A 26696-nucleotide genomic window follows, 5' to 3' on the forward strand; every position below is an offset into this window, starting at 1 on the left:
ATCAGGATCATCTACTTTGGCTCTGTTAAACCTAAAAAATAAATACATAAATAAACTCCTAAGCCTAAAAAGACAGTCAACTAGGAGCGGGCTTTGCAGCCAGACCATTGGGCTCAAACCGCAGCTTTGGCACCTGCTTGTCGAGTGATCTTGGGTGTATCCCTTAACCTCTGTGCCTCAGTTTCTCCAGCGGTAGATGACTTAGGACGGTGGTCAGTAAGCATCACTTATTACTATTGTTACACTGTAACATCCTCATTCTGCCTTGTCTCTGTGCCTCTGCCACATCTTGCCAGGGCCTGAACTGCGCTCACCCGGGCACGGCAAAAAACAGTGCCCACTCTGGAATCAGGCAGAGTTTAATCCCCCACTTTTAATCTCTAACCAGCTGTGGAAAGGTTGTGCAAACCGCTCCATCTGGCTGAGCCTCAGTTTCCTCTTGTGAAGAGGATCAAACGAGGTGACCCTGGCAGTGTGCTTGGCCTGAGGCCTGGCAGCTTTTTACTGCTCAGCAAATGCCAGTCTCCTTCCCCCGGTCCCCACCTGTCGCTGCTCCTCTATTGCGGTGCCTGGCCTGCATCTCCAGGGTCACATCCCTGGCCTGGGGTCCACACCTCCCCCTGGGGGCTGTGAGCAGAGTGAGTGGCTCAGCTGGCTGCTGGGACGGTCACTCTAGCCAGCTCAACCTCAGTTCAGTTCAGTTCAGTCACTCAGTCATGTCCGACTCCTTGCGACCCCATGGACCGCAGCACATCAGGCCTCCCTGTCCATCACCAACTCCCGGGGTTTACTCAAACTCATGTCCATTGAGTTGGTGACGCCATCCAACCATCTCGTCCTCTGTCGTCCCCTTCTCCTCCTGCCTTCAGTCTTTCCCAGCATCAGGGTCTTTTCAAATGAGTCAGTTCGTCGCATCAGGTGGCCAAAGTATTAGAGTTTCATCTTCAGCATCAGTTCTTCCAATGAATATTCAGGACTGATTTTCTTTAGGATGGACTGGTTGGATCTCCTTGCAGTCCAAGGGACTCTCAGCAGCTCAGCCGCAGCTCAGCCTGCGGGGGCAGTAACACTTTTGCCTCTGTGAGCTGGCCTCCCTGGTGAGGGCTCTGAGCAGGAAGCCATCCTGGGGTTTCCCGAGCCTGGACAGAGCTCTGGACACAGTGAGAGGCCTGGCTGGAAACTCAGCTCCCCAAGCTCTGCAGACCCCGTGAGGCCCCTCCCCACTCAGGCTCCACGTCCTTCTCAGCACGCTGGGATGTGAGTCCCGCCTGTACTGCTCCCCAGGGCTGGGAGAGGATTGTTCTGCTTCCAGAAGAGTCAAGCTGACCTGTGCTCACCTTTCTCTTGAGGAGAATTCTCAGGCCAAAGAATCACTTTTTCTAGAAAGCAAAAGCAGGTGAGCTAATGCTGCACCATTCCTGGCCTCTTCTACCTTCCCTCTTCACACACTGGGGTCTGGGATACCAGCCAGGCTGGCATGCCCACATGGTGAGTCCCCGCTGGGTCGGGGGAAATGTCCAGGAGATGCACATGGCTGTGATCCCATTGAGTCCCCCTGCTCATGCCTACTCTGTGCCTGGCACACATGGACACCCAATGAACACCTTCATTTTAATACTATTAATATTCTCTAATTCTTAGATAAGTACTTCCAACACCCAGACTCATTCCCTTTAAAGAGTAAAGGAGGAAGGTAGGAAAGGAGAGAGGGAGAAGATATTCCCAGCCTCTGTTCTTGACCTTGACCTTTGGCAACCTCTGCCCTTTTTGGGGTCCTGATTCTCCAATCTATGAGACAGGGGACCTGATGACCAGATCCTTTCCCCTTGGACCTTCTAGGAGCCTATGACAATGTGGTTTCCCCAGAAGGGATGTCTCATCAAGCCCCCTCAACGGTCCTCCAGCTCCCTCTTCTGCCCCTGAATCTGACTCAGAGAGCTGAAAGAAGCCTTAAGACATGGGGGGTGGGAGGGGGCAGCCCAGTGGCTCCCAGGAGGCCTGTCGTTGTTCAGTCCCTAAATTGTGTCCAACCCTTTGCAACCCCATGGACTGCAGCACGCTAGGCTCCCCCTGTCCTCTATCTTCCGGAGTTTGCTCAAATTCATGTCCATTGAATCAGTGATGCTATCTAACCATCTCATCCTCTGTCACCCCCTTCTCCTTTTGCCTTCAATCTTTCTCAGCATCAGGGTCTTTTCCAATGAGTCAGCTCTTTGCCTCAGGTGGCCAAAATATTGGAACTTCAGCTTCATCATCAGTCCTTCCAATGAATATTCAGGATTGATTTCCTTTAGGATTGACCAGTTTGATCTCCGTGCAGTCCAAGGGACTCTCAAGAGTTTCCTCCAACACCACAGTTCAAAAGCATCAATTCTTCAGCGCTCAGCTTTCTTTATAGTCCAACTCTCACATCCACACATGACCACTGGAAAAACCATAGCTTTGACTATATGAGCCTTTGTGGGCAAAATGATGTCTCTGCTTTTGAATACGCTGTCTAGTTCGGTCACAGCTTTCCTTCCGAGGAGGAAGCATGTTTAACCCCCTTTTACAGGTGTGCCTAAAGAGGCCAGGATAGAAAGGATCTGCCTGTGTCAGGAGGATGTGGGGACGCAGGGGAAGTCTTGCTCCTAGAACAGGGCCCCTCTGCTTTCTCAACGTGGCGGCCTTGGCAACACGTCATGGAAGAGGAGCTGTCAGATGGTGGAAAGCAGCTCCCAGGCAGGGAGAGGGGTCTCGGAGCAGGATGGGGGCAGCCTGGGTGGGGGCCCTGAGAGAGCAGGCAAGTGAGAGGGAGGGTCTGCATCTCTGCACCCCAGCTCCCACCCCTCCTCCACTGCTGCCTGATGAGGCAAGAGGCCCGTAGGCGGAAGCAGGAAGCCAGGAGGGACTGTGACAAGTCCCACTTCCTGCCTCACCCCAGAAAAGGGGAAGGTCCCAAGTGCAGCATTCACAGCCTCCCCTAGACGGGGTGAGGACTGGGCAGGATCGGGGTGGGGGGGCAGATTTCCCCCTCCACACTCCCCTGTCCCACGCTAGACATTCAGAATGGGGGGAGAGGCCGTGGGTGAGAAGACAGGGGAGGAGAAAGGCCAAGGGGAGTATCAGCCCCAGAGGTTGAGCAGAAATTCTGCACTACTCCCTTGGAGCTCAGACAGTCCAAGTAACTTCCTTAAGGTCACAGAGCTAGTCAGTAATGGAGACAGGAGTTGCAGCCAGGTGGTCTTACTCCAGAGCTAATCTAGAAGGAAAGCCTCTGGTAAAATTCCTGGGCACCCCAGATTCTAGGATTCGAGGACTCAGAGCTCATCAATAGCCTGGATAGGGCAGGTTGCCGCCCCAGAGTCACAGAGTGACCCCACGGTAGAACAAGGCAGGACCGCGTCCTCTAGCCTCAGGGTGTCTGGAGGCAGGAGGCCGTGGCTATGGAAAAGCGTCATCTCGGGGGGCCGGGCCCAGCCCTCCACCCTACCCGGCCCAGTACCTTGGCCCCGAGGCGCAGCTGGTCGATGGTGTTCTCGGCCTCGGCGTACTTGGTGAGGAGCTTGTGGTAGTCCTCCTGCGGGAAGCGGGGCAACGAGGTCACACACCAGGCCTCTGACTGTGAGACTCCCCCCACCCCGGGAACCCACTCCCCAAAGGGGGCCTCTGGGTGCCTCGGAGGGAAAGGGCTCAGTAGTGGCAGTTCAGCAGCCCCCTGCAATACAGACCCCACGGCCAAATTCTGGACGGTCGAAGGCCGCAGGACCACTCACCCACCAACCTGTCTATAGCCCTGACAGCGGTGATGGCCTCAGGGCCAGCTCACTGCGATGCATAATCCCGGTCACAGAGAATCTCAGCTGCTTGGCTATCTATCTGAACTCCCTGCCTGCATGTGTCTTCCCATGGCTCTACTCCCAGGAGTTAAGTAATATGTGCTTAGTAAGTATTTTTGAATGGCTGAGTGAATGAACCATCTAAGCGTCCATTGGTAGGAAAATAGAAGACTTGAAAATCACAGTTGCATTTACTCAGAGTTACTACTCGCCATAAACAAAACTGAAGTGCTTCTTAAAACAAGTCATTACAGAGGAAAAGCAAAAAACAAGTGTCACTGGTTGCCTTTGAAGGTGGCCAGGGAACTGATGCATTGTTCTGAAAACTAGTCAGTAGAAGGACAGAATCCAGCATTTCTCTTGTCTTTTCCATGTGAATGAGACCTTGGTAACCAAATAGTTGATGAAGGAAAGTTTTATTTTATAGAAGATTTCCAGCAAAAAAAAAAAAAATGCAGGATACTACCACTCTGTCACCCTCAGTGAAAGCCTGGATCAAGGTAACGACCATCAGTAGTCATCGGCATCATGAATGAGACCAGCAGGCAGTTAACGCCCCTGAAGGCACCATCTATGATGGGCTCTTGCCAAAAATCCCTACCCACATGGAACTATGATCGGGGGGAATAAGCAAATGACTACAACCTGGAAACACCTCTAGTTCTAACTGGGCAAAACACAGGACAAAGAGGGTCAAGGAGACACATGAAAAGAGATCAGAGGGTGTATCATAAAACCCCAGAATGTGGGAGACTCTACAGGACAGAACTGGTTCCTTTAACAGATAAATTACACAGAAAAAAGAGATTTGGCAGAAAATGCAAAGAAGGGACTTCCCTGGCAGCCCAGTGGTTATGACTTTTTGTCTTCAAATGCAGGGGATTTGGGTTTGATCGCTAGCTAGGAAGTTAAGATCCCACATACCTCTCAGCCAAAAAAAACCCAATAAAGACTTTCAAAATGGTCCACATCAAAAAAAAAAAAAGTAAAAAAGGCAGAAAGTGATGGTGAGAGACTTGAGGGCACAACAACCAATACCTATCTGAGCCGTGTTTGGATCCTGATTCAAACAAATTGAAATAAACAAGCCATTCATGAGACAAAGGGGGAGATCTGAATACCGACTGGACATTGGTTATTATTAAGGAATGGGCCTTAAGTTTTAGGTAGGCCGACGATTATCTTTAAGAGAGATTCCTTATTGTTGGACACACACACTAAAATATTTGAGGGTAAAATCATCTGATGCCTGAAATTTGCTTCAAAATACCCCAGGAGTAGCAGGTGAGAGGAGGAAGAGGTGAGGCCATTGATGAAAAAGATAGATATGGTTGTGTGATCGGGCTACGGGGGTTCATCATTGCTATTTTCTCTCTTGTATGTTTCGAATTTTTCTTTGCAGGACTTGAAAACAAACACAGCCTATCTTTATAACATGAGTGCAATCACCGCTTTTTTTTTGAACAACGGGCTTCATCACTGGGAGGAGGCTAGAGGACGCGGTCTTCATGGGGTCACTGCGGGTACATCACTGCGGGTACAACACTCCCATTACGAGCAGGGGGCTCCTGGACGGGCCCCCCAGATCCCCCGGCCCCCCCATCCTATCCAGCCTCCAACCTACACCAGCAGGCACCTCGGGGTGGACGTGAGTCAGGCTTACCTGGAGCTGATGGACAAGCTTGGTGGCTTGCTCAGGTGTCTGAAATTCTTGGGGCACGCTGGTTATGGGGTGGGTAGGAGGTGGGTTCTTTCCGGGGCAGACATCTCCGCTGCTCAGCAGCACCTCCCGCACAATCTCGGCAGGAGACTTGAAGATCAGTGGCTTGGCAGGGCCTTCAGGCAGCCTGCTGTGGCTCCGGGCCTTGGGGGGCCGGTAGCTCTCATCTTTGGGGAACTTCACCCGGGGTCCCACCTTGGAGAAATCAGGGAGTGGGTAGTTCAGCCGCCCCCGGCCGTACTTGGGGGCATCAGAAGATGAGTGGCCAGCCAGAGTGGCTCCCAGTCTGGGGGGTGGCCTCTCTTGCCGAGCTGGCCTAGGTGAGGGATTGAGAGGGCTGATGGAGCCGGTGAATCGGGAAGGGAGAGGCTTAGGTGATATCCGTGTCTGCTTCCAGGACTGGTCCCCGGGCTGTCTCCTCCATCGATCTGCAGGACACTGGAGGCTCTGGGTGGGTGGTGCTGAGGATCCCTGGAATTCTGTGGGTGTTGCCAGAGCAACGCTTCCTTCAGTTCTATCATTTGGGTTGAGGAGGTGGTGCCTGGGGCTCTGGGCTGAAGTTTCTGCCAGGGCAGCGGGCTGGGGGACATCAGTCTCTCCTTCCCAGGTAGAATCCAGGTTGTCACTGGGGTGGTTGAGGCTCACAGTCCCACTGCTCCAGGACCTGGGCGAACTGAAGTCAACAGTTGGGTTGACCTCAGAATGTTCTGGAAGTTTGTCTCCACTGGCTTGTTTGCTAGAAGCCACCCAGCCTGCGGATTGACCCCAGTCCAGAGCGGTGGGGCTGGTGTTCCCATGGCCCCCTGAGCTGAGATAGGTCTCATACCCCAACCTCGGGGAGCTCTCTCCAGCTTCCTGGACCTCAGGACCTTGCAGAGCCTCACTGGGCTCCTCTCTGGCCATGTCCATTTGAGGATTCTGCTGGGGGAGCCAACTAAGAGGCAAGTTGGAACTTTCTGGGCTGTCCTCATCCTCTTCTTCAGACTCTGGAAAGACACACCATGGCTTTGTTTACACTAGACCTGGACTCATTGAGTCCCACTAGGTCATCTCAACCCCTGGGCTTTCATTTTCTTAATATGGGATGACAGCAAGAAGCCCAGTAAATTCCCCCATATGGCCAAATACTTACCTAATACCTCTCCTGCTGGTCTCAAAGTTCCTCCAACCTCAATCCTCAAACCTGGTTGTCGCCCTAGTGTTTCTGGTCTCAGCAAATGAAAACATCACCCCATCCAACTGCACAAGGCAGAAACCTGCAGGGTATCTTTGCTATTTCCCTACCCCTAAACCCCACAATCCAACCTGTCACCTGCTCCTGTCCTGATTACCTTCTAGGGTGCTCTCAAACTCACCTACTGCCCTAAAGTCTAGAACCACCAGCTTTGCCCAAGCTGATATCCTCTCTTGCCTGGACCACTGTAGCAGCCACCTAATCATCTCATCCTCCATCTGAAAATTCACCAGTATCTTCCTGTTGTTCCCAGGACAGAGCTGAGCCTTTAACGTGGGCCAAAGGTCGCTGTCTCCATTCCCCCATTAGCTCTCTTGCTCCAGCTCTTTCCACGATCCCCCTCAGTCTTTCCCTGGTCTAGCCATGCCACATCCTCTCCTGCCACAGGGCCTCTGTACATGCTGACCCCTCTGGTAGGGTCCTCTCTCCCTCTGTTTGCCTTAACTCCTATTTATCCATCACACATTAGCTCAACCTTGACCTCATCAAGGCAGTCTTCTCTAACCTTCCTAACTTAGGTCAAACTCTCCCTTTTATAGGCTTTCACATGACTGAGTACCTCTACTTTGAAATACTTCTTACAGTGGAAGCTTTCTATTTATTTATATGATTGTTTCATTAATATTTTCTTCCCCCACTATACTGTAAACTCCATGAGGACAAAGATACCCTCTGCTTTTATTTACTATTGTATTCGCAGAGGAAGTGCTCAATATTGGTTGACAGAATAGAAAGAAGGAAAGAAGGAAGGATAAAAGAAGGAGGGATAAAAGACAATAATGCATGCCAAACTCCCCAAAAATGGATAGTTGTTGAAATTATTATACAGTAGGTGCTCAGGAAATATTCATTCATCCATCCTACTCACCCACCCTCCCACGCATCCATTTGTCATCCATTCATCCATTGATCCAACCATCCATCCTTCCAATCATCCATCCTTCCACCTATCCACCCACTCACTCATCCATTTACCCACTCATCTACCTATCCATCCATCCATTCACATATTCACTACCCACTCACCTATCAACCACTCACCCAATGATCCATCTATTTATCCACCTATCTGCCTATCCACCCACCACCCATTCATCTCTCCATCCATCCATCCATCCATCTATCCATCTATGCATCATTCATGAAGTCAGTGTTTATTGAGCACTTACTCTCTCCTAGACCCCATGTCAGCCTCTGGCACAGATCCAGAGTTTCAGGAGATACAGTCTGGGTACCACCAATCACAGACTCTCTGCTCTGGCAGATGCCCCTTTGCCATAATCCTTATGTCACTCTTTGCTCCCCATGCTCCTTCCTCTAGCCTGGGCACTTCTCTATCTTTCCACTCCTTAAAATCTCCTTTAGCAAGCCTCTCTTGTTTACTGCAGCACCCTTGAGAGAGGTTAAGTAACTTGCCCATGCAGTGGCTCAGAGCAGTTCTGGACTTAGAAGCAAGGTCCCAGCTATGAAGGCAAGTTAATCTCTGCTGATGGGGAACGTGCGGTGGGATGAAGAGGTCGGACTTTGGAACCAGGCAGCTGTGGGTTCGTTCCTGGCTTTTCTGACCCCTCACAGGGCGCCATGAACAAGAAGTTGACCGCCGTGGCGATCTTTACCTGGAGGCTAATTAATCTCTCCTACTGGCAGAAGGTGGTGAGTAAAGAAGGAGGCACGGTTTGCGCCCTGCCCAGCCCTGTGCCTGGGACACAGTAAGGATACGGGACATGGCAGCAGCTGTTACATCACAGCAGGGGGTCACCACGCGACCTCAGGAAGAGATCCCACTTGCCGTTCCCTGAGGACAGCTCAGAAATGGCTCCTGAGTGGGTAGCTGTGGGCAAACCCCACTTTACACAGACCTGGCCTGAGGAACCTGGGGTCACTGCACAATCTGCTATCAGCCTGATGGCCTCTCTGACATCCATGAGGGCCTACCTGATTGCAGAATCCTAAGACAGGGGTGTCTCATTCATATTCAAGCGCAGTAGGCACAACGTAATCAAGCTCAATGGTATTATTACTCCCATTTCACAGATGGGGAAAATCAAGCTTCAGAGAGGAGAAAGGACTTGCTGAGCCAAGCTAGGAATTTAGTCTCAGTTGTTCTTGATGCAAAGAGAACGGTTATTTTAGAAAACAAGGGAAGCCACCATTCTCATTGCTAACTGGGATTTTTAAAAATTGTAAAAATGGGCATAACCCCTGAACCAGGCAATTAAAATTGTCAAGGTTATTATCAAATCAGGTGTGCAAAGATAGAATAATGACATACCTCTGCATTATTTGTAATAGCAAAAAACTAGAAACTACCCATTGCTCAGCAGTAAGAGGATTAGCTCAACAAACTACAGAATAACCACACCATGGAATTCCTAAGCAGACATTAAAAATGATTTGTGGAAGAATATTTGATAAGCTGGGAAAGTGTTCACGTCCGTTAAGTTACAAAAAAGAAAGATACAATATAGCTTGTAGAATGTTCCATATTCATATACATATATATATATTCACACATATGAAAAAGAGCAGCTATCTGGATGATGAGTAATTTTCCATCTTTTTCTCTTTTTGTTTGAATTTTCTGATTTTTCTGCAATGGGAAATAGTGTTTATATTATTTAAATCTTTAAAAACTTTTAAATTATAGGCTTCATAAGTGGATAACCAACAACGTCCTACTATATAGCACAGGGAACTCTACTCAAAGTTATGTGGCAGCTGGATGGGAGGGATGTCTGGGGGACAAAGTATACATGTATATGAATGACCGAGTCCCTTCGCTATCCACCTGAAGATATCACAACATTTTTAATCAGCTATACTTCAGTATAAAATTAAAAGCTAAAAAAAAATTTTAAGCATAGACTTCATAGATTTTAATTTAAAAAATTTCTGAAACTCCACACTCACTTCCCGCCTCCCTCCCGCCAAAAGGTGGGATGTTCGGGGTACCACTGGGGCGTTGTAGGGGAGTCAGCCTCACCCGCTTCTGCAGACTCTCCAGATTCGGGATCCTGGCACCCGGCAGGCTGTGAGTCTGGGCCCCACTTCAGTGGCTGCAGGCACTGCTGGGCCCGGCGGAAGTCCTCCAGGAGCTCGGGGCTGGTGGCAGTGGGAAAGGGCCCCTCGTCTTCTGAGCTGCGTGTGCCCCTCCCATCAGCATCCTTTCCATTTTCAGCCCAGGCCCAGCGCCGCCGCTGGGGCCCCTTCCCCAGGCCCAGCTCGACCCACTGGACCTCTGTTCCAGAGCTGGCCATTGGGCCTGACCTGCGTTTCACCTGGGCCCCTTCATCTTCAGGAGGTGGAGCTGCCCCTATGGGCACCAAAGTCCCCACTGCCCGTCTCAGCACCAGCCATCCTGCTTGTGGCCTGTCGGGGACACAATCAAAGGGAGACCATGAGTCCTTAAACCCCCTCCTGTCTTCAGGAGCAGGAATCAGCAGCAGGAACTTTGCAATCAGAAGCCCTGGTTCAGTCCTGGCCTCCAGCCTTTTGAAGCTGCGTGACCTTGGCCCGATCATTCCACCTTGGATTCCTTCATCAGTAAAACTGGGGTAATAATTCTTCTTTCCCTAAAGAGTTTTGTAAAATGACCTGAGATCCAGGATAAAGAGCCCAGATTTCGGCAAACGGCAGGGTTCCCTGTGTGCTGTGACCATGTGCCAGGGTCCCCACGTGGGATCTGGGGCACAGGCCCTGCTCACGTGAGAACTGAGGGCCTGGAGGTAGCAGACAAGCAACCGGCAACTACAAATCCAAGTGAGAGTGATGGGGAAGCCCAGGAGGGATCCCAGGGGTCCAGAGCTGGCCCAGGAGGTCAAGATGCGTCCCATGTAGAGAGCATGTCCTCTGGGAAACTTCCCGAGCGCCCTCGGGTACGAATCAAGACTGGGAGTGAGGGAATGGTGAAAAGAGCATTCCGGTACCCCAGATAATGGAAAACAGGGACTCAGATGAATACAGGTACACACACTTTCCTAGCAGCACCGTTTGCAAGTGCCAAAAGGTATAAACAACCCAGACGACCATCCATGGATGAATGGACAACCAAGTTGTGGCCCATCCACATGGAGGAATATCGTCCAGCCAGAAAAGGAATGAAGTGCTCACATACGCTATAGGGATGAACCTCCAAAACAGGAGGCTAAGTGAAAGAAGCCCAGCACAAAAGGCCACATACTGTATGATTCTGTCTATATGGAATATGCACAATAGGTGAATCCACAGAGATAGGAGGCTAGCGCTCTTAGCTGGGGCAGCGGGGAGTGACTGCTGAGCAGACATAGGTGTCCTTTTGGGGTGATGAAATGGTTTGGAACTAGATAGCAGTGGCTCCACAACTTTATAAATATACTAAATGTTGCTGAGTTGTTCACTGGAAAGTGGTTAGATTCATGTTGCAAATTTCACCTCAAGTGGAAAAAAAAAAAAAGGGCATTCCAGGCAGGGGACCATCAAGTACAAAGGCCTGGAGGCAGGAGGGGGCACATGGACGTGATTTCTTGATGGCTGAGCTATTTCGGGCAGGGGCGAGGGCTCTGAGAACAGACAGTATGGGCATGAGACGTGATGATCAGACCCCGGGAGGGGGGGGGGCTCTTGGGTCCTGTTCAGGAGTTTGCAGCATATCTCTGATTTGGGAGAGCACCCAGAGGTGTAGTTAGAAGTTTCACTCCAGCTGCTTGGGGAGAATGAACCAGAAGGGAGAGCCTGGCTACTGAGGGAGCCGTGGCAAGGGAAGGATGGCTGGAGAAGAGCTCCTCACCGCCTGCCTTCTCTCGTCTCCTCTTTTCCCTCTTCCCTTCTTCCCTCCCATCTCCTCTCCTCTCCTGCTATGGCCAACACCCCCCAAACACTCCCTCTGAGTCCTGGAAACACAAAGCTGACAGAGCAGTGGCATGGTCCCAACCAAGGAGCTCCTGCAAAGGACCCACTCTGCAGATGGGGAAACTGAGGCCCAGAGCATGGAGGGGCCTTGCCTGAAGCCTTGCACAGGTCAGGACAAGGCTGTCATGAGAGGTCACCTTGCAGCTTGGGTCCAGGCTCTTCCCTCTGTACCCTGGGGACAGTGAGAATAACTCCAGGCCTCTCAGGACAGACTTATCTGTGTTTGTCCCTGCAGCCTATTGAGCGATCAGGTCCTGGTCAGAGCGTTGGTTTTTACTGTTGAGAAAAGCCAGCAGGCAAAGATTTCTAGACAGAGTCCCCCAGGGATCAGCGCAGCCCGAGAAAGGCTGCCGCCTACTCAAGGGCTGGCGTAGGAACGGGGAATAACACTGCTCCCTCTCTGGTCTCAGGGTCCTCACCCTCTTCCCCTGACCCAGCTGTCTTCCCTCCTCCTCGAGTGTCCCCCAGATCACCCTGGAAGCCTCTGCGTGATCCCCACCACACAGGCTGGACCCTCTGTGTGCCGGCCCAGACAAGACGCTTTACTGCCTGTTCTCGATCTGTTCTCACCCCCGAACAGGGAAGGAGGTCAAAAGAAAACTAGTTTTCAAATGAGAAAACTAGACCTCAGCATGGAATAGTGACGTGGCCGAGACCACCCAACTGGTTAGTGACAGCAAGATTTGCAACTGTCACTTGCAGACACAGCGGGGGAAAGAGCGGGTGGATGGATTCAGAGAGTATCACTGAAGCAGGTATATTACTACATATAAACGAGACAGCTAGTGGGAAGTTGCTGTAACACACGGAGCCCCACCTGTGCCCTGTGACACCCGAGAGGAGTGGGATGGAGCTGGGGGGTGGGAAGGAAGTTCAAGAAGGAGGGGACGTGTGTCTACTCATGGCTGACTCATGCTGTTGTATGGCAGAAACCAACACAATATTGTAAAGCAGTTATCCTCCAATTAAAGTTTTTTTTTTTTTTTTTTAAATTTGTAACAATCGACTTTGGCCCAGTGAGGGGCCAATTTTTTTTTTAAATCACACACTCACCATTAAAAATATATTTGCTCATATACCTAAGACATATGTATTTCTTATAACATTATCCACATGAATTCTCACACCAACGCATGTTAAAATATATATATATATATAAACTGAATTTTTTAAAGATCCCATAAAAAACAAACATTTGAAAAGGAGGTTCTAATCCTTGCTCCTTCTACCCTCTTGGTGGGCCTGTACCCCTCTTGGAAATTCCTGATAACTTGCACGCTCATACAAGAGGCTGATTCACTTTGCTGCATAGCAGAAACGAACACAACAATGTACAGCAATTATACTCCAATTAAAAATAAAAGACAAAAAAATAAAATAAAATAAAAATAAAAGACAAAAAAATAAGCAATTTACTTGTTTTGCCTAATAGTAATAAAAACTCAAGGGGAAAAAAATCCTCTAAGAATGCAGAGCCCTAGGTTGACCCAAAGAGAGCTGGATTCCAGGGCCTGGGACAGGGCCCAGGAATCTTCATTTTAAACAGCTCTTCGGGTAAGGCCCATTCTTTGCCCTGACTAGAATTCTTGCCTGGAGAATCCCAGGGACAGAGGAGCCTGGTGGGCTGCCGTCTATGGGGTCGCACAGAGCCGGACACGACTGAAGTGACTTAGCAGCAGCCGCAGCAGGCCTTCCGGACCCTGCTACTATGGCAGGTGTAGGAGGTGCTAAAAACCGTTGTTTTTCTCTTTTTGAAACTTCTGCCAAGGAAGGGGGTGGGGAGGCATGTGGGGTTTTTCGATGCTTTAAATGGCTTTTTTCTAGCCATGCCACAGAGCAGCCCGCCCAATCACAGAGGCCTCGGGTGCACAAAGAGGAACATCCTGTCTCCTGGGATGACTCAGTCATGGCAGAAATCTCACTGTGACCGGGGGTAGCCGCCTGTCAGAGGCAGCTGCGGTCACTGGCTGGACTTTTGCACATGTTCCCCAGGCCCCCAAACCTGTGAGCCTTTCGTGAGCAACAGCCCTGCCTTTCGCGCAAGCCACAGGCTCCAGGACCGGTCGGTCAGCCAGTTAACACACACACACACGAGTGTCCATCACATGCAGACTTCACGCTGGGCCAGGACAGTCGTTCACTAGGCAACCGAGAAAGAGAAGCAGGCAGGGGTCCAGAGACAAGCTTCTGGGCTTCGTGCAGCTCCTCCACCTTGAACAGCTGGGCTTAGGTTTTCTCACCAAGATGGAGAAAATGCCACCTGCCTTTCCACCATGGGAGGCGGCACCCTATGAGGGTGGTCTGGGAGGCTGGGGCTAGGATAAGAGAACTTTGAGTTTCCTGGTTGACTTGTTAGCTTCTGAAGACCACGGACTCAGAACTCTCAACCCCCTCCTCCTCCCTGAGGTCCTACTTCAGAATAACGAAGATATTAACATAGATTGAGTGCCCAGTGGGTGCAAATTAACTTGGAAAAAAAAAAAAACCTGGGACTTCCCTGGCCATACAGTGACTGGGATTTCACCTTCTAGGGTTCGGGTTAGAACCCTGATTAGGGAGCTAAGATCCCGTGTGACTCAAGGCCAAAAAACCAAAACATAAAACAGAAGCAATATTGTAACAAATTCAATAAAGACTAAAAATGGTCCACATCAAAAAAAAAAAAAAGTTAAAAAAGAAAACCAAGCCTGTGATCTACTGTGTGCCAAGCGCTACACAATACATGAGGAACACAGACGTGAGTAAAAGCGTTCCAAAGTTTCAGATGGGGGGCACAGAAGGGTTATTGTTGCAGGAAGCCTGAAGCTGGGCCTGAGAGACAAAGGATTTGGAGGAAGAAGATTGAGGAAGGGCATTATAGGCAGAGGGAATGTACAGACAAAGGTGCAGAGGTCTGAAAGGGTGAAGAGAAGTTGCCTGAGGGCTACGGCAGGGGCCCCTGACTGAGGGCCAAAGGCAGGGAGGTCCTAGTCAGCCTCCTGAGGGCCCAGGGCAGCTTCCGAGGGGCGGTGCGGTTGGGAGGCTGAGCGCGGGAGAGCCCCAGGAGCATTCAGTCTCCTCAAGAGCTGGGCTGTCCTTGGGGGGCCCTGCCAGCCCTGGGGGAGCTAGCCCCAGAAGGCAGCCACTCCCCGTGTCTTTGCTGCACCTCCTCCCAGCTGCTCAGACAGTAAAGCGTCTTGTCTACAATGCGGGAGACCCAGGTTCGATCCCTGGCTCGGGAAGATCCCCTGGAGAAGGAAATGGCAACCCACTTTAGTACTCTTGCCTGGAAAAATCCCATGGATGGAGGAGCCTGGTGGGCTACAGTCCATGGGGTTGCAAAGAGTCAGACACCACTGAGCGACTTCACTTTCCTTTCCTACCCTTCTCCACACCACCTCTCGCCTGGCCCTGCTGAGGGTCTGTGAGCCCCTGATGGTGTCTATCCACTTCCCGAGGGGCTCAGTCACCCCCACGGGGCGTCTCTGTCCCCTTAGTCCAAAAGTGAAGACCCTTCCCTTCACGGCTCCGGCCCCAGGGTCTGCTCTGCCAACTTCAGCCGCACAGCCCACCTCTGGGCTGCCCTCCAAAGCCCTGTACTGACCAGCCAGGGCTCTCCGAGGCAGCCCCCGGCCCCCACCCAGTCCCTGACATCTCCCAGATGTAGAAGCTGAGCTGGAGAGAGAGGCGGCCGGCTTTCACAAGACCTCGCGGCCCGGAAGTGCGGCCAGGGATCGAAACCCAGGGCTTGCGACTCCGAAACCAAGTCCGTCGGACTCGGTGGGGCAGTGAGAGGGAGGGGAAGGAAGCCCCCTCCGCCCTTCACCCAGCGGCTGGGCCTCTCCAAAAAGGTAGGGCTTTTGAGCTCACAGCCCCGTACTCAACTGCCCCCCGTGACTAGCCGGCAGGGCACAGACAAGCTGTTATCAAGAGGGGGTCCCGCCAGCTGCGTAGAAACGAGTTCCCTGAGTTCACCAGCCCACGTTACACGCCGGATGTGCCCCCTGCCCGTCGGCGGCAGTAAAGGGCGAGGAGAAAGAGGAGAGATGCCCCCTCGCTGCTGTGGACTCTCGTTCCACCAGTCTGAAGGGCTGGGTCTGGGTCTGGGGGCCCCTCCCTGGCTTCTCTCCCTGTCTTTGCACAGCAGAAGGGCCACTCTCTAGTGGGGACCCCCCCCAGCTGCCTCCGGGCTGCTCCCCATCCCTGCGTCATGTCCGAAGCCCCTTAGCAGCCCATGGGACGGACTCGCCATGTGCAGAGGAGTTCTTGGGACCAGCGCTTGCCCAAGTTCACCAAGATCAGAATCAGAGCTCAGGCTGGGATCCAGCATTCGGAGGCTTGAGGAAATGCCCCCCAAATCCACCCCTGCCCCCAGGGGGGCTGGGCTCCCCGAAGCCGCAGAGAACGAATACGGCTGCTACAGCTGCCACTTCCTGGCTGGGCTGGTCCAGATGCCTGGACTGTCCCAGAGAGCCTGTGACTGGCCCGTCCAGGGGGAAGGCGGCTCCTCCGATCCCCCCACCCCACCCCGCCCTCCTCCACTCCCTCACCTCTCTCAGGCTCCACCACCATCCTGCTGGCCCAGGCTCAGGGGACCTGCATGTGAGGTCTTTGTTCCAAACCTGGGGAGCCCCCTGTCTCCACGGCGCCCTGGCCCGCCTCCAGGCCGCTCTGCCAGCCCCAGCCGCGGCTCACAGACAAGCATCGCTCCCCACCTCTCCCCGCCCCTGCTGTGGCTGAGGCCGCCTTGCCTCGGCAGGAAGCGCCCAGCCTGATTTCCTACAAGTGTTTCTCAGAAGGAGGGGGTTTGTCTGTGTGCAGAGTAAGAGGGAAGAGAGGGAGCTTAACCCCTTGCAGGCCCTCTGCGGGTTGGCACCGCTCAGGAAAGGACTTGAAGAAACTTCCAATGTCAGAGCTTGGGACCATCTCCACCAGAGTACAGACTGGGGACAAAAAGGCCCAGAGAAGGTCAGAGACTTGGCCAAGGTCACACAGCATGCTGAGCCTGGAAGGAGGCCTCCAGGAGCCTCAGCCCTCTAAGAGCTTTCTGCACAGCCCTTGCTCTCCAGATCATGACCTTGTTCAAAGCGCTCTCACTAGGGCACAATGCCCATCTGTACAATGGGAGAGCCTAGGCTGGGACTGGATGGGAATGGGAGCCAGATGCTTGCTCGGCACCCTTCCAGACCTTCGCAGCCTGTGGGATGAACTCATCATGTGCAGATAAGGACGTCCCAGGCACCAGCATTTGCCCAAGTTCACTGAGATCAAAATCAGAGATCAGGTTGGGATCCAGCTAGGATACTCTGGCCTGTCTGCCGATATGTGATCCAATACCTCAGGGAGGCTGCAATGATTCCTGCCATCCCACCCACTGTCCTCATCCCAAGCTGGGCCTGTAATTAAGAGGGGTATTTTCCAGGCATCATGGAGGTAGAGAACTGGCTGATTGCTGGTCGAACTGAATTTCACTGGCAGGGCACAAGACAGGCCAAGCCCTGGCTCCACTAGACACAGACAGTAAGCAAACATGGAGAGACAGAGAGGGTGACATGAGATGAAGATCCATATCCCAGGCTGCTTTCAGTACCACTGATGCCTGGGTTCACCCAGAGTAACAGCACCAGTCTTTGGGCATCCGTGATTTTAATGTGTCCCAGGTGACTGGAATGTGTGGCCCTGGTAGCCAATCTGTGGGTCAGAGGGTCATGTGTTGGGGCAAAGAGCTTGGGGGTGGCCAGGAGGGTCTTTGTGAGAAGGTGACATTCAAACAGGGGACCAGAAGGAAAAGATGGGCAGGGGTAAACCACAAGAAGGGCTGAAGGTAGAGTATTTTGGAAGGGCGAGTGCAGAGGGCAAGGTGGGAACCAGCCTGTGGCTCCCAGCCCTGGCCCTGCCCAGGATCCACGGATTCTGATTCAGGAAACAGAAAGAAAAAGGAGACAATGTGGCCTCTGTATTGTCCAAAAATCCCTCCGATTAGTGCTGGTGAGCAGCCAGGTTTGGAACCTACCCGTGTAGGACAGAAAAATGCATTTTACAGACAGTTCGGACCTGGCTTCAAATCCAGGTCCCACCTTTCTTGAGAACTCTGTGACCTTTGAGCCTTCACCTGTCCAAGCCTCAGTTTCTTCATTTATAGAACAGGGATAAGAAGAACAGCCGCTCCGCAGGACTGCTGCCAAGATCCAATGAGGTAACATTTGCAAAGTGCAGAGCCCTGGGGCTTGGAACAGGCACATGAGAAGGAATGAATGAATTCTCCCAAGGTCAGTTTGTATCCGGCAAAGCTAGAACTGGGTGCCCTCATCCCAGTAATCACCCCATCCCCTCCCCTGCCTTTTTCTCACATCTGGGGGGCGGGGTCTACCGCAGCCTCAGCCAAAGGTGGAACGGAGCCAAACCCTAATAAGGCTCCTCCCTGCCAGTTCTGGTGACCATGTGGGCCATTGTGTGAGGGGCGGGCTCCCCTGACACCCCGTCACTCACTCACTCTCCCTCCCTGGCCATTAATTCAGGCAGCACTGCCATCAAGACGCCAGGTGGCTGCTGCTGCCAGGCATGCCCTGCGGCCCCTAGATAACCCCCAACCCCCAACTTAGAAGCAGCCGCTGAACCCCAAGGGAGACAGCCCCTATGGGCTCTGTCCCATCTCCCTGACACCCCGGGCTTACCAACCCTTCTCCCTGCCTTTGCTTGTGTGGTGCCCTCTGCCAGCACACCATCTCCAACCACAGGCTGAATCCTACTTAACCAAACTGAGCTCATTCATTATATGGTTACCCTGGCACCACCCTGGGCTTCCCTGGCGACTCAGATGGTAGAGAATCTGCATGCAATGTGGGAGACCTGGGTTTGATCCCTGGGTTGAGAAGATCCCCAGGAGAAGGGAATAGCAACGAACACTCAGTTTTCGAACCCACCCTTCTGTACGCAGCATGGCCTCCATCTTTGACTCAAGTGTGCAAGCCAGAACCGACCATCATGCTAGACACTTCCCTCTCCCTTACACCCCGTAACCAATCCATCATCAAGTCCTAGTGACTTTATTTCCTAAATCTCACTGGAATCCATCCCATCTCTGCATCCCTACGTGGCCTCTTGCAACAGCCTCTCCTGGAAAGCCCATGGATCTCTCCAGGCCCTTCCGAACCACTGTACCAAGAGCTCCTTGCAAAATGGACATGTCCAAACACAGCCCTTCTCTGCTTAAAACATTGTACTAAGCTGCCCACTGTTCTGAGAACGAAGGTGAAACTCCACAGCTAGGCTGCCACTCCGGCCTCTTCGTCCTCAGCATGCTTGGGGACATGGGGAGCTCCTGGGTGTCCCTGGGACACACGTATGGTGCTCCCCATCTTCACTCAACCCCACTTCCTCTCCCTGGTGACCTGCAGTCAGCCTGCAGCTCCCAGAACCATGTGCCCTCTTTGGGGACTTGCCATTTGGAATGAGACGTTGGGTCTGCTTCCCAGGTGGCGCGAGCGGTAAAGAATCTGCCTGCCAGTGCAGGAGACACAAGAGACATGGGGTCGGGAAGATCCTCTGGAGGAGGAAGTGGCAACCCACTCCAGTATTCTTGCCTGGAAAATCCCACGGACAGACGAGCCTGGCAGGCAAGTCTGTAGGGTCGCAGAGAGTCGGACGTGACTGAGCACTGTCTGCCCGACACCTGGGGGCTCTGTGAAGGGCACCACTACATCCCAGCGCCCAGCACAGCCCCTGACCCACAGGAGCAGCACAGCGAACGCCTGCTGGAGGACCTTCTGAATCCAGCCTGACGTCCCAGCCTTGTCTGTGGCCCTCACAGCCACCACCCAGTGATGCTGACATGACAGCCCCAAAGTACAGGTAGGTAAACAGAGGCCCCAAGAGCCACAACAACTTGCCCACAGTCACCAAGCTGGTGAGTGCCGCTGGACATTCAGACACGCAGAGACCCAAGTCTTAACAACCATGCTTGGGGCTCACACTGTGTATACTGTGGGGATCACTAATAATCCAGGCACCAGAAAATCAGGAGGGGAGTTTGTAACCAGCGAATTGCAACTCACTAAGAAGGCAATGGCACCCCACTCCAGTACTCTTGCCTGGAAAATCCCATGGACGGAGGAGCCTGGTAGGCTGCAGTCCATGGGGTCGCGAAGAGTCGGACATGGCTGAGAGACTTCACTTTCACGTTTCACTTTTATGCATTGGAGAAGGAAATGGCAACCCACTCCAGTGTCCTTGCCTGGAGAATCCCAGGGATGGGGTCGCACAGAGTCGGACACGACTGAAGTGCCTTAGCAAGTCAATGTTCTGACTTTATAAGGAGGCTCTGGTTCCTCACAAAGCCTTTTGGTTTTCTAAAGTGCTTTTCTCATCCTTCATAGCATTAGATGCTTGAGAAACATCTTGGGAAATGGGCAGGACGAGGATATGATTCCATCGCATGCATCAGGAAAACAAAAGCCCAGAGATGGGTCAGAAACAAAGGCGCAAACACAAACCTTTGGCCCCTACTGCCAGGGCTTGAGTTCCTTCATCAGAAAAGCATGCTTGGAGAACTGTGTCTGCACGAGCCAGCTCTCACCACAGGAGCCCAGCTAGCCCTGGCCATTTGTTCCCTCAGCCCCTGGGTCACAATGCTCCAATGTCCTGATGGCTATTTCTCACCCACACTCCCTACTCCCCGCCTCCACAATCGTTTAAGCCCCACCTAAATGCCTGGCACGTTAATCAGACTGGAAAGTGAATCTCTTTCTTCAAGCCTTCCGGTGCCTTCCAGGACACAGCATAGGACATGGCCCAGGATCCAGACGGGCGTTGCTGGCTGACGTGATGAGCCCTGGACAGTAGCCTCTTTACATGATGTCCTGAGGCCCATGGGGTATGGGGGACCACCAGACTTCTCAGGCATCCTGAAGGAAACTGTGGCTGTTATTTCATCCTCAGTCCCTTCTTGAGCTTTCCCCTTCCCTGGGGAAGAAATGAAAACCCACCCTGAGGTCACCCACTCCTTCCTGCCCAGGTTGCTGAATTTGCTCCCATCGTTAAAATCCACAGGGGTGAGGAGGCAGGAGAGACTTTCAGGAGTGGACCCGGAACTGATGGAAGCATGGCTTGGGAAGTGGAGACCCAGTTTCAGCCTGAGTGATGCTGGACAAAAGTTTTTCCCTCTCTTAGCTCTGGATCCTCGAGGCTTAATGGGATTCTCTCTGAGGTTATCAGAGTGACCTTCTATCATCAAATATCCTGGGTTCTTTGATCCCACTTACCCACACAGGCAGAAACACTAAGCTGATGGGAGGCTGTGAGGAGCGGGGTTCAGGGCACATGGGTTTTGTGAATAATCAGAGGCCTCCAGGGTCTCTCTTGGAAGTTGTGTGGCCTTAGACAAGTCACTTAACTTCTCTGAACTCCAGATTCCTTATCTATAAAATGGAGCTTTCCAGGATCTTTGGTCAATTAGACTACACACCCTAAAGCCATGGCCAATGCCTAACTGGCACAGAACTCATGAATAAATGACTTTGGACATATCTATGAAATGGCTTTATGGCCTGCTTCTTGCAGGACCGAGTTTAACTTTCCTGGCTCTCCTAATATTAGCCACAGATCAAGCTCTGAGTCCTTTACACAAAAGGCAGTAGCCAGCCCTTCTAACTAAGTGGAGAGAAATGCTGCTAACTCCCAGGGATTCTTCTCCCTGTGGCCCCCAAACCTGGTCTGGGGATCACTGACCCAGCTAGAACCTGTGTCCTCACCCTGAATCATTAAGGAGGAGAAGAAAGGTCTTCCTCAGCCAACTAAAACACAGGTTATAAAGGAGAGTGTGCTCATATTGAGGAAAACACACTCATGCTCACACACACACACATACATACTCAAATTTATCTTCCATGGAAAGAGCTCAACAACAAAAAAATGTGCATGTGCTGGGAACACATTGTTAACAGCAAAATTTTATTGTGCACCTATTACATAAAGGTCCTTCCATGGATTAGAAACTCATTATTTAATCCTCATACCAATCCAAGGAGGCAGGAATTATTACGCCCATGTCCCAGGAGAGGAAGCTGGGTTTGAATCAAATTGTCTGAAACCAGACAGTACAATCTAAATCACTTTGCAACTGAATCTTACAGTGGGTGGAAAGGTGGGAAACAATCTCAGTATCTAATAACGGGGGATCATTAAAAAGATTAATGATGGTTTTTCCACTCAAAGGAGTATTATGCAGCAATGAACAGTTACGTTGTAGAAGAATATAAAGTAATGCAAAGAAACTGTCATATGTTAAGTGAACAAGCCAATTAGAAAATAATAAATATCTAATTTGAGCCCATTAAAGAAAAACACAGTAAAATATGGAGGAAGTGTAGGGAAGGAAGGAAAGAGGAAAAGAAAGAGAGAGTGCCTCCAAAATGTTTACAATAATTATTACCAGGTAGAAAACGAAGGCAAATTCACTCTTTTTCCTTATGTGTATTTTCTAAAAATAACAGCTATTTTAAAAGTAAGAGTAAAATGAACGTTCACTATTTGGCATAAAAAACAAAGCAAAACACAAGCCCTGCGGCACAGCCGTGCAGCCTTCATTCTGATGCGACCTCTGTCCACCCTGCTCAGTTCCTGCCTGTGAAAGCTGGCAAGAGCGGCTGGGCTCTTCGAGGGCCTTCACAGCTCCAACATTCTGTGATATTCGGTACCCCCATCCCACACCGCCTCTCTTCCTCTTTTTAGACTCTGACCCTGTGCTTTTTCACAGGGCTTACTCATGAATAAATAATACATAGCCATTATGAAACATGGAGGATTATGTGACGATCACAAAAAGGAAAGGAAGCAATCCCAGCCTTAGCCTCAGTCTAAACATCTCGGGACATGGCATGTGTTGCCTCGTTGGAACTTCCTAATCAGGCATTTAACAGACAAGAAAAGACCCAGAGAGGTTATACAGTTTGCCCAAAGTCACACAGCACAATAGGAGCAGAGGGCTCTGAACCCACAAGTAAAGTGTTACCCTCCAAATGAACCCCTGATTTGAGGGCAGAGGTGCTGAACGTAGCCTCCTGACCCCTGAGGTCCCTCCTTGTCCTTGGTCCTTGGCTGTGGTCCCAAGACTCTAAGAAGACTCGCAGCTAGGCATCCAAGTCTGGCTTCGATCACTGGCCCCTCCCCGACAAGAGGCTCAGCTTGGAGAGGAGGATGGGAGGAATGCTGGTGACGATCTAGGGAGGGGGCGCAGGACCACCTCTGGGGGCAGGCAGTCTCTCCCTACGGTCTAGCTGGAGTTTGGCCAACACTCAGCAAGGAAGATCAGACTAAGATGGGACTGCAGGCTGGAATAGAGGAGGGACCAAGAAATTAAAAATGTCAGAGTGTGCGGGCAGAGAGGCCTGGGTCCAGATCTGGTGGTTTCCAAACATATATTCTATAGCCTCATCTACAGATGGAGGGTAACATTGTCCTCAGGGCCTTGCTTATAAGGAAGCAAGGCTGGGGAAGTGGAGACCCAGTTTCACTTAAAAAGTTACAGGATAGTGTTTGCCAGGCTTAGCACACACGCTCAGAAAACCAGGGGCCCTGTTAAAAGGGTGAGATGAATGGAGAGAGTAGCATGGAAGCATATACACATGTAAAATAAATAGCTAATGGAAATCTGCTCTAAGACTCAGGAAATTCAAAACGTAACAACCTAGAGGGGTGGGAAAGGGTGGGAGGCGGGAGGAAGGTTCAGGAAGGAGGGGCCATATGTATCCCTATGGCTAATTCATGCAGATGTACAGCAGAAATCAAACCAATATTGTAAAGCAATCATCAATCAATTAAAAATAAGTAAATATAATAATAGTAATAAAAAAGAAAACCAGGGACCTGGTTAGCTTTCTTCTGGCTCCCCTGGTCAACCAGAGCCTCTTCCCAGCTGCCCTGCCCCCAGCTCATCCCCCAATCCTTTCAGCACATGCTGCTGGATAAATCTTCTTAGAGCATCATTCTGACCAAGCCTTCCCTGCTTAGAGGCCACCGGTGGCCGCTGTCACTTTCAGGTTAAAGGTAGACATTTTGGCCTGGAATCCAGGCTTGTAACAACCTGTTCCCAAGTCAGAGGGCTGTTGTACTGCACCACTCACATCACAGACTAGCAGCCTCATCCCATGAAAGTTACTTTCCAAAATTCTCCACTTCAGGGGAACAGTAGTGGGGAGCAGGCCTTGGCTAACTTTGGCAATCATGCAAAGGCCAGTCTTTCATTATGCAATACACTTCACACGCAGCTCTCTTATTTAAAAACAGCGGGGCGGGGGGGTGGGGTGGGGGGGCGCACGGAATTCCCTGGCAGTCCAGTGACCAGGACTCCATGCTTCCACCACAGGGGGCCTGGGTTTGATTCCCGGTCAGGGAACTGAGATCCTGCATGCCCCATGGCTCAGTCAAGAAAGAAAGAAGGAAGGAGAGAAAGAAAGGAAAAGAAAAAGCCCTGAACTGTGGCAATTACTGATTTCTATAATATAAATGCCCTTATTATGGTCAATTTCAGGCTACCAATGCAACATCACTGAACACAGCAGTGGGAAGAGGTACATACAATCAGCTCTCACCAGACGACACACCCCTGCAACATCCCAGAATAACAGCAGACTGACTCCAAAGAAGAGCTGTGTGACCTCAGGCGAGTGACTTAACCTGTCTGAATCTCAAACTTCTCATTTGTAAAATGCAAAACAATAGCACTCATCTTATGGCAACAACGTGAACACTAGCTGATCAACAGTATACAGGCTCAGGGACGGCGACTGGGGACAAGATGCACAAAAATCCTGCCTTCCCAGACTTTACCTGATGCAGTAAAACCGTTGGCACAGTAGCTGGAAGATAGCATTCTGTATTATCAACGGTCTTATTGTTGTTATGCCTTCCTTTCTGCGGACCTCAGTGTCCCCATCGCCAAACTTAGAATGTAGCCTGAACAAAACTTTCTATGATGCCACTTGAGCCTTAAAATGGCATTACCATTCCCATTTTATAGAGGGGGAAACTAAGGCACTCAGAACTGAAGCCAGGCTGAGGATTCGATCCAAGGTTTCTAATCTCCACTCTTCAGATCTGTCCCACCTCCCGGACTGAGGAAACACAAAAAGGCCTGGAATTCAGCTGGTGACTCAGCTGGATGCTGAAAAAAAAAAAAAATACTCTTTCTTTCCTACTTCATGGGGGTACATTGAAATGTCCTTGGTGTGCACCAGTTTCCAAAATATTCTCTCAGCACGCCAGCCACAGTGCAGGGACAATTCCCAGTCTCTCTGGAAACCCTGGCACTTCTGGTGGACTCTGTGAGCTGATGGGAGCTGATGAAACCCCCTTGCAAGAAACAACCCAAATCACATGTTTCAAATGCAAACCACTGGACTTTGGGTCTTTGCCTAAATGCCTCACATGGGCATCTTCTCCCTCTTTCTGAAGAACGGAGACCACCCCTGAGAATAAATAATCCTCCAAAGACCACGGGGTCCATCCCCTATTGGTAAGTAAGCCAGACTTAGGGCCCCTCAAATGGATAGGTAGCAATTCTGTTTCTTGAAAAAACGAAACCAACAGCCAAAAAAATAAAACCCACCAACTCCAAAGGAGGTGCCTGGAAATGGCTCTTTGGAAGTCCCTCTATGTGTCTAACCCCAGTCCTTCATGCTTCACTTTCAGTCATTTCTTCTCCTTGGGTTCTAGAGGACAGGAACAATGTCTCTTTTCACCGCAACCTATCTCAGCTTCTCTTCTTAGCTCCAAAATAGCCCAGTCTTATTATCAGCACTGTTCCTTTCCAATTTTCTTAACTTTGAAGCAGACACTTTCCAAATGTAGGTAATGATCCGTGCCAACATGTCATTTCTTTCAAGGAAAGCCAGGGAAAGGAGCAGGGAAGAGTCTTGTCTAAGGTGGCGCAGTAAGAAGGCTCCGGCTCTGCTTGGGCCAGACCCATCACACAGGGAAGAAGCTAGCTGTGCGTCCTCCCCGCTGCGCGCCCTTGGGCAAGTCTCAGCTCCTCTTTGGGCCTCAGTGTCCCTACCTTCGTAACAAGAGAGGCTGGCCTTATGCCTGCAGTCCGCTGCAGATCCCACCACTGTCACGGTGGCCCACCCTCACGCTGGGCCTTGCTCTACCTCCCTACCCCTGCCAAAAAGAGGAAAAGAAACTTGCGTTAGTTGTCCCGGGAGGGCACGCGGCTCGGGGTTGTCAGGCTGCGCAGGTTGTTGCCGGGTGAGCGAATATCACACAAATCCCAGGGCAGAGAAGTCCCACCTCCCGAGTAACCACAGCTACCCGGGCCACACCTCCAACCCAAACACAGCCATAAACCCAGCCAAGGTCCACCCCCAGATTCCCTGGGGACCCCTCCCCTCCCTGGGACCAGCCCTAGCTGAAGAGAGAGGCAGAGAAAAAGCCAACGCCCCCATTGCGCGGAGGTGGAAACTGAGGTCAGAGGGTGGAACCTGTTCAAACCCCGAGGCCGGCGGGGTTTGGACTCGAATCCCATAGCCCATCCAGAGCTCCCTCCCATTCCAGGAGCGGCGATCGGTCTCCTTCCCGAGAGCAGGGATTTCCACGTGGGAGAGGCCGAAAGCTGCGCGGTCCCTGTAGATCGGAGCCCACCGACGCTGTCCACTGTTCCTCCCCATTCCCCCGATGGAGAAACTGAGACCCGGCAAGGGGCCAGGACCCGCCCTAGACCCACCGCGAGCCCCTCCCCGGGTCTCACCTGCCGGCTGCCGCGGCGCGCGGGTTGTTTCCTGGACTTGAGCGGCAAACAAAGGCCTCCAATCCGGGCGCGGGGCGGAGCGGCGATGTTTTGCATAATCTCGAGACCGGCCTATGACGGCCCGGGCTCGGCCCCGGGAGGCGGGGTCTCTGAAAGTTCCACCAATCGCTGAGAGGTGGCAGCCTATGTCCCGCCCCAAGTGGTTTGGACGTAAACTCCAGGCTCCAGGACTGAAAATCTCAAATCTGGGAGATTGCGTGTTCTTCTGAAACCCGCCCAGCCGCAGAAGGGAGACTGAGGCGCCTGGAGTTAAGACGT

At 51.6% G+C, this 26696-nt stretch overlaps 1 protein-coding gene across 5 annotated transcripts in view; it reads right to left on the reverse strand.

Annotated features, from left to right (window-relative positions):
- The window catches only part of AKNA (AT-hook transcription factor), a 57292-nt gene extending 30876 nt beyond the window's left edge, over nucleotides 1-26416 (reverse strand). Inside the window, exons 1-4 of one of the 5 annotated variants that reach the window (XM_043453027.1) lie at nucleotides 26379-26416; nucleotides 9756-10141; nucleotides 5482-6524; nucleotides 3485-3559 (exon numbers count right to left, since the gene is read on the reverse strand). In XM_043453027.1, coding sequence (XP_043308962.1) covers nucleotides 3485-3559; nucleotides 5482-6524; nucleotides 9756-10029 — 1392 coding nt within the window. In that variant the 5' untranslated portion in view covers nucleotides 10030-10141; nucleotides 26379-26416. Of the gene's footprint in view, nucleotides 1-3484; nucleotides 3560-5481; nucleotides 6525-9755; nucleotides 10142-16188; nucleotides 16369-25688; nucleotides 25788-25819; nucleotides 25906-26378 lie in introns of those variants that run through there. The other 4 variants (XM_043453026.1, XM_043453025.1, XM_043453028.1 and 1 more) reach the window with 4 other exon arrangements.
- Between the last annotated feature and the right edge of the window lie 280 nt (nucleotides 26417-26696).

Source organism: Cervus canadensis, chromosome 30 (genome assembly GCF_019320065.1).
Source record: "Cervus canadensis isolate Bull #8, Minnesota chromosome 30, ASM1932006v1, whole genome shotgun sequence".
In the NCBI taxonomy this organism is placed as follows: Eukaryota; Metazoa; Chordata; class Mammalia; order Artiodactyla; family Cervidae; genus Cervus; species Cervus canadensis.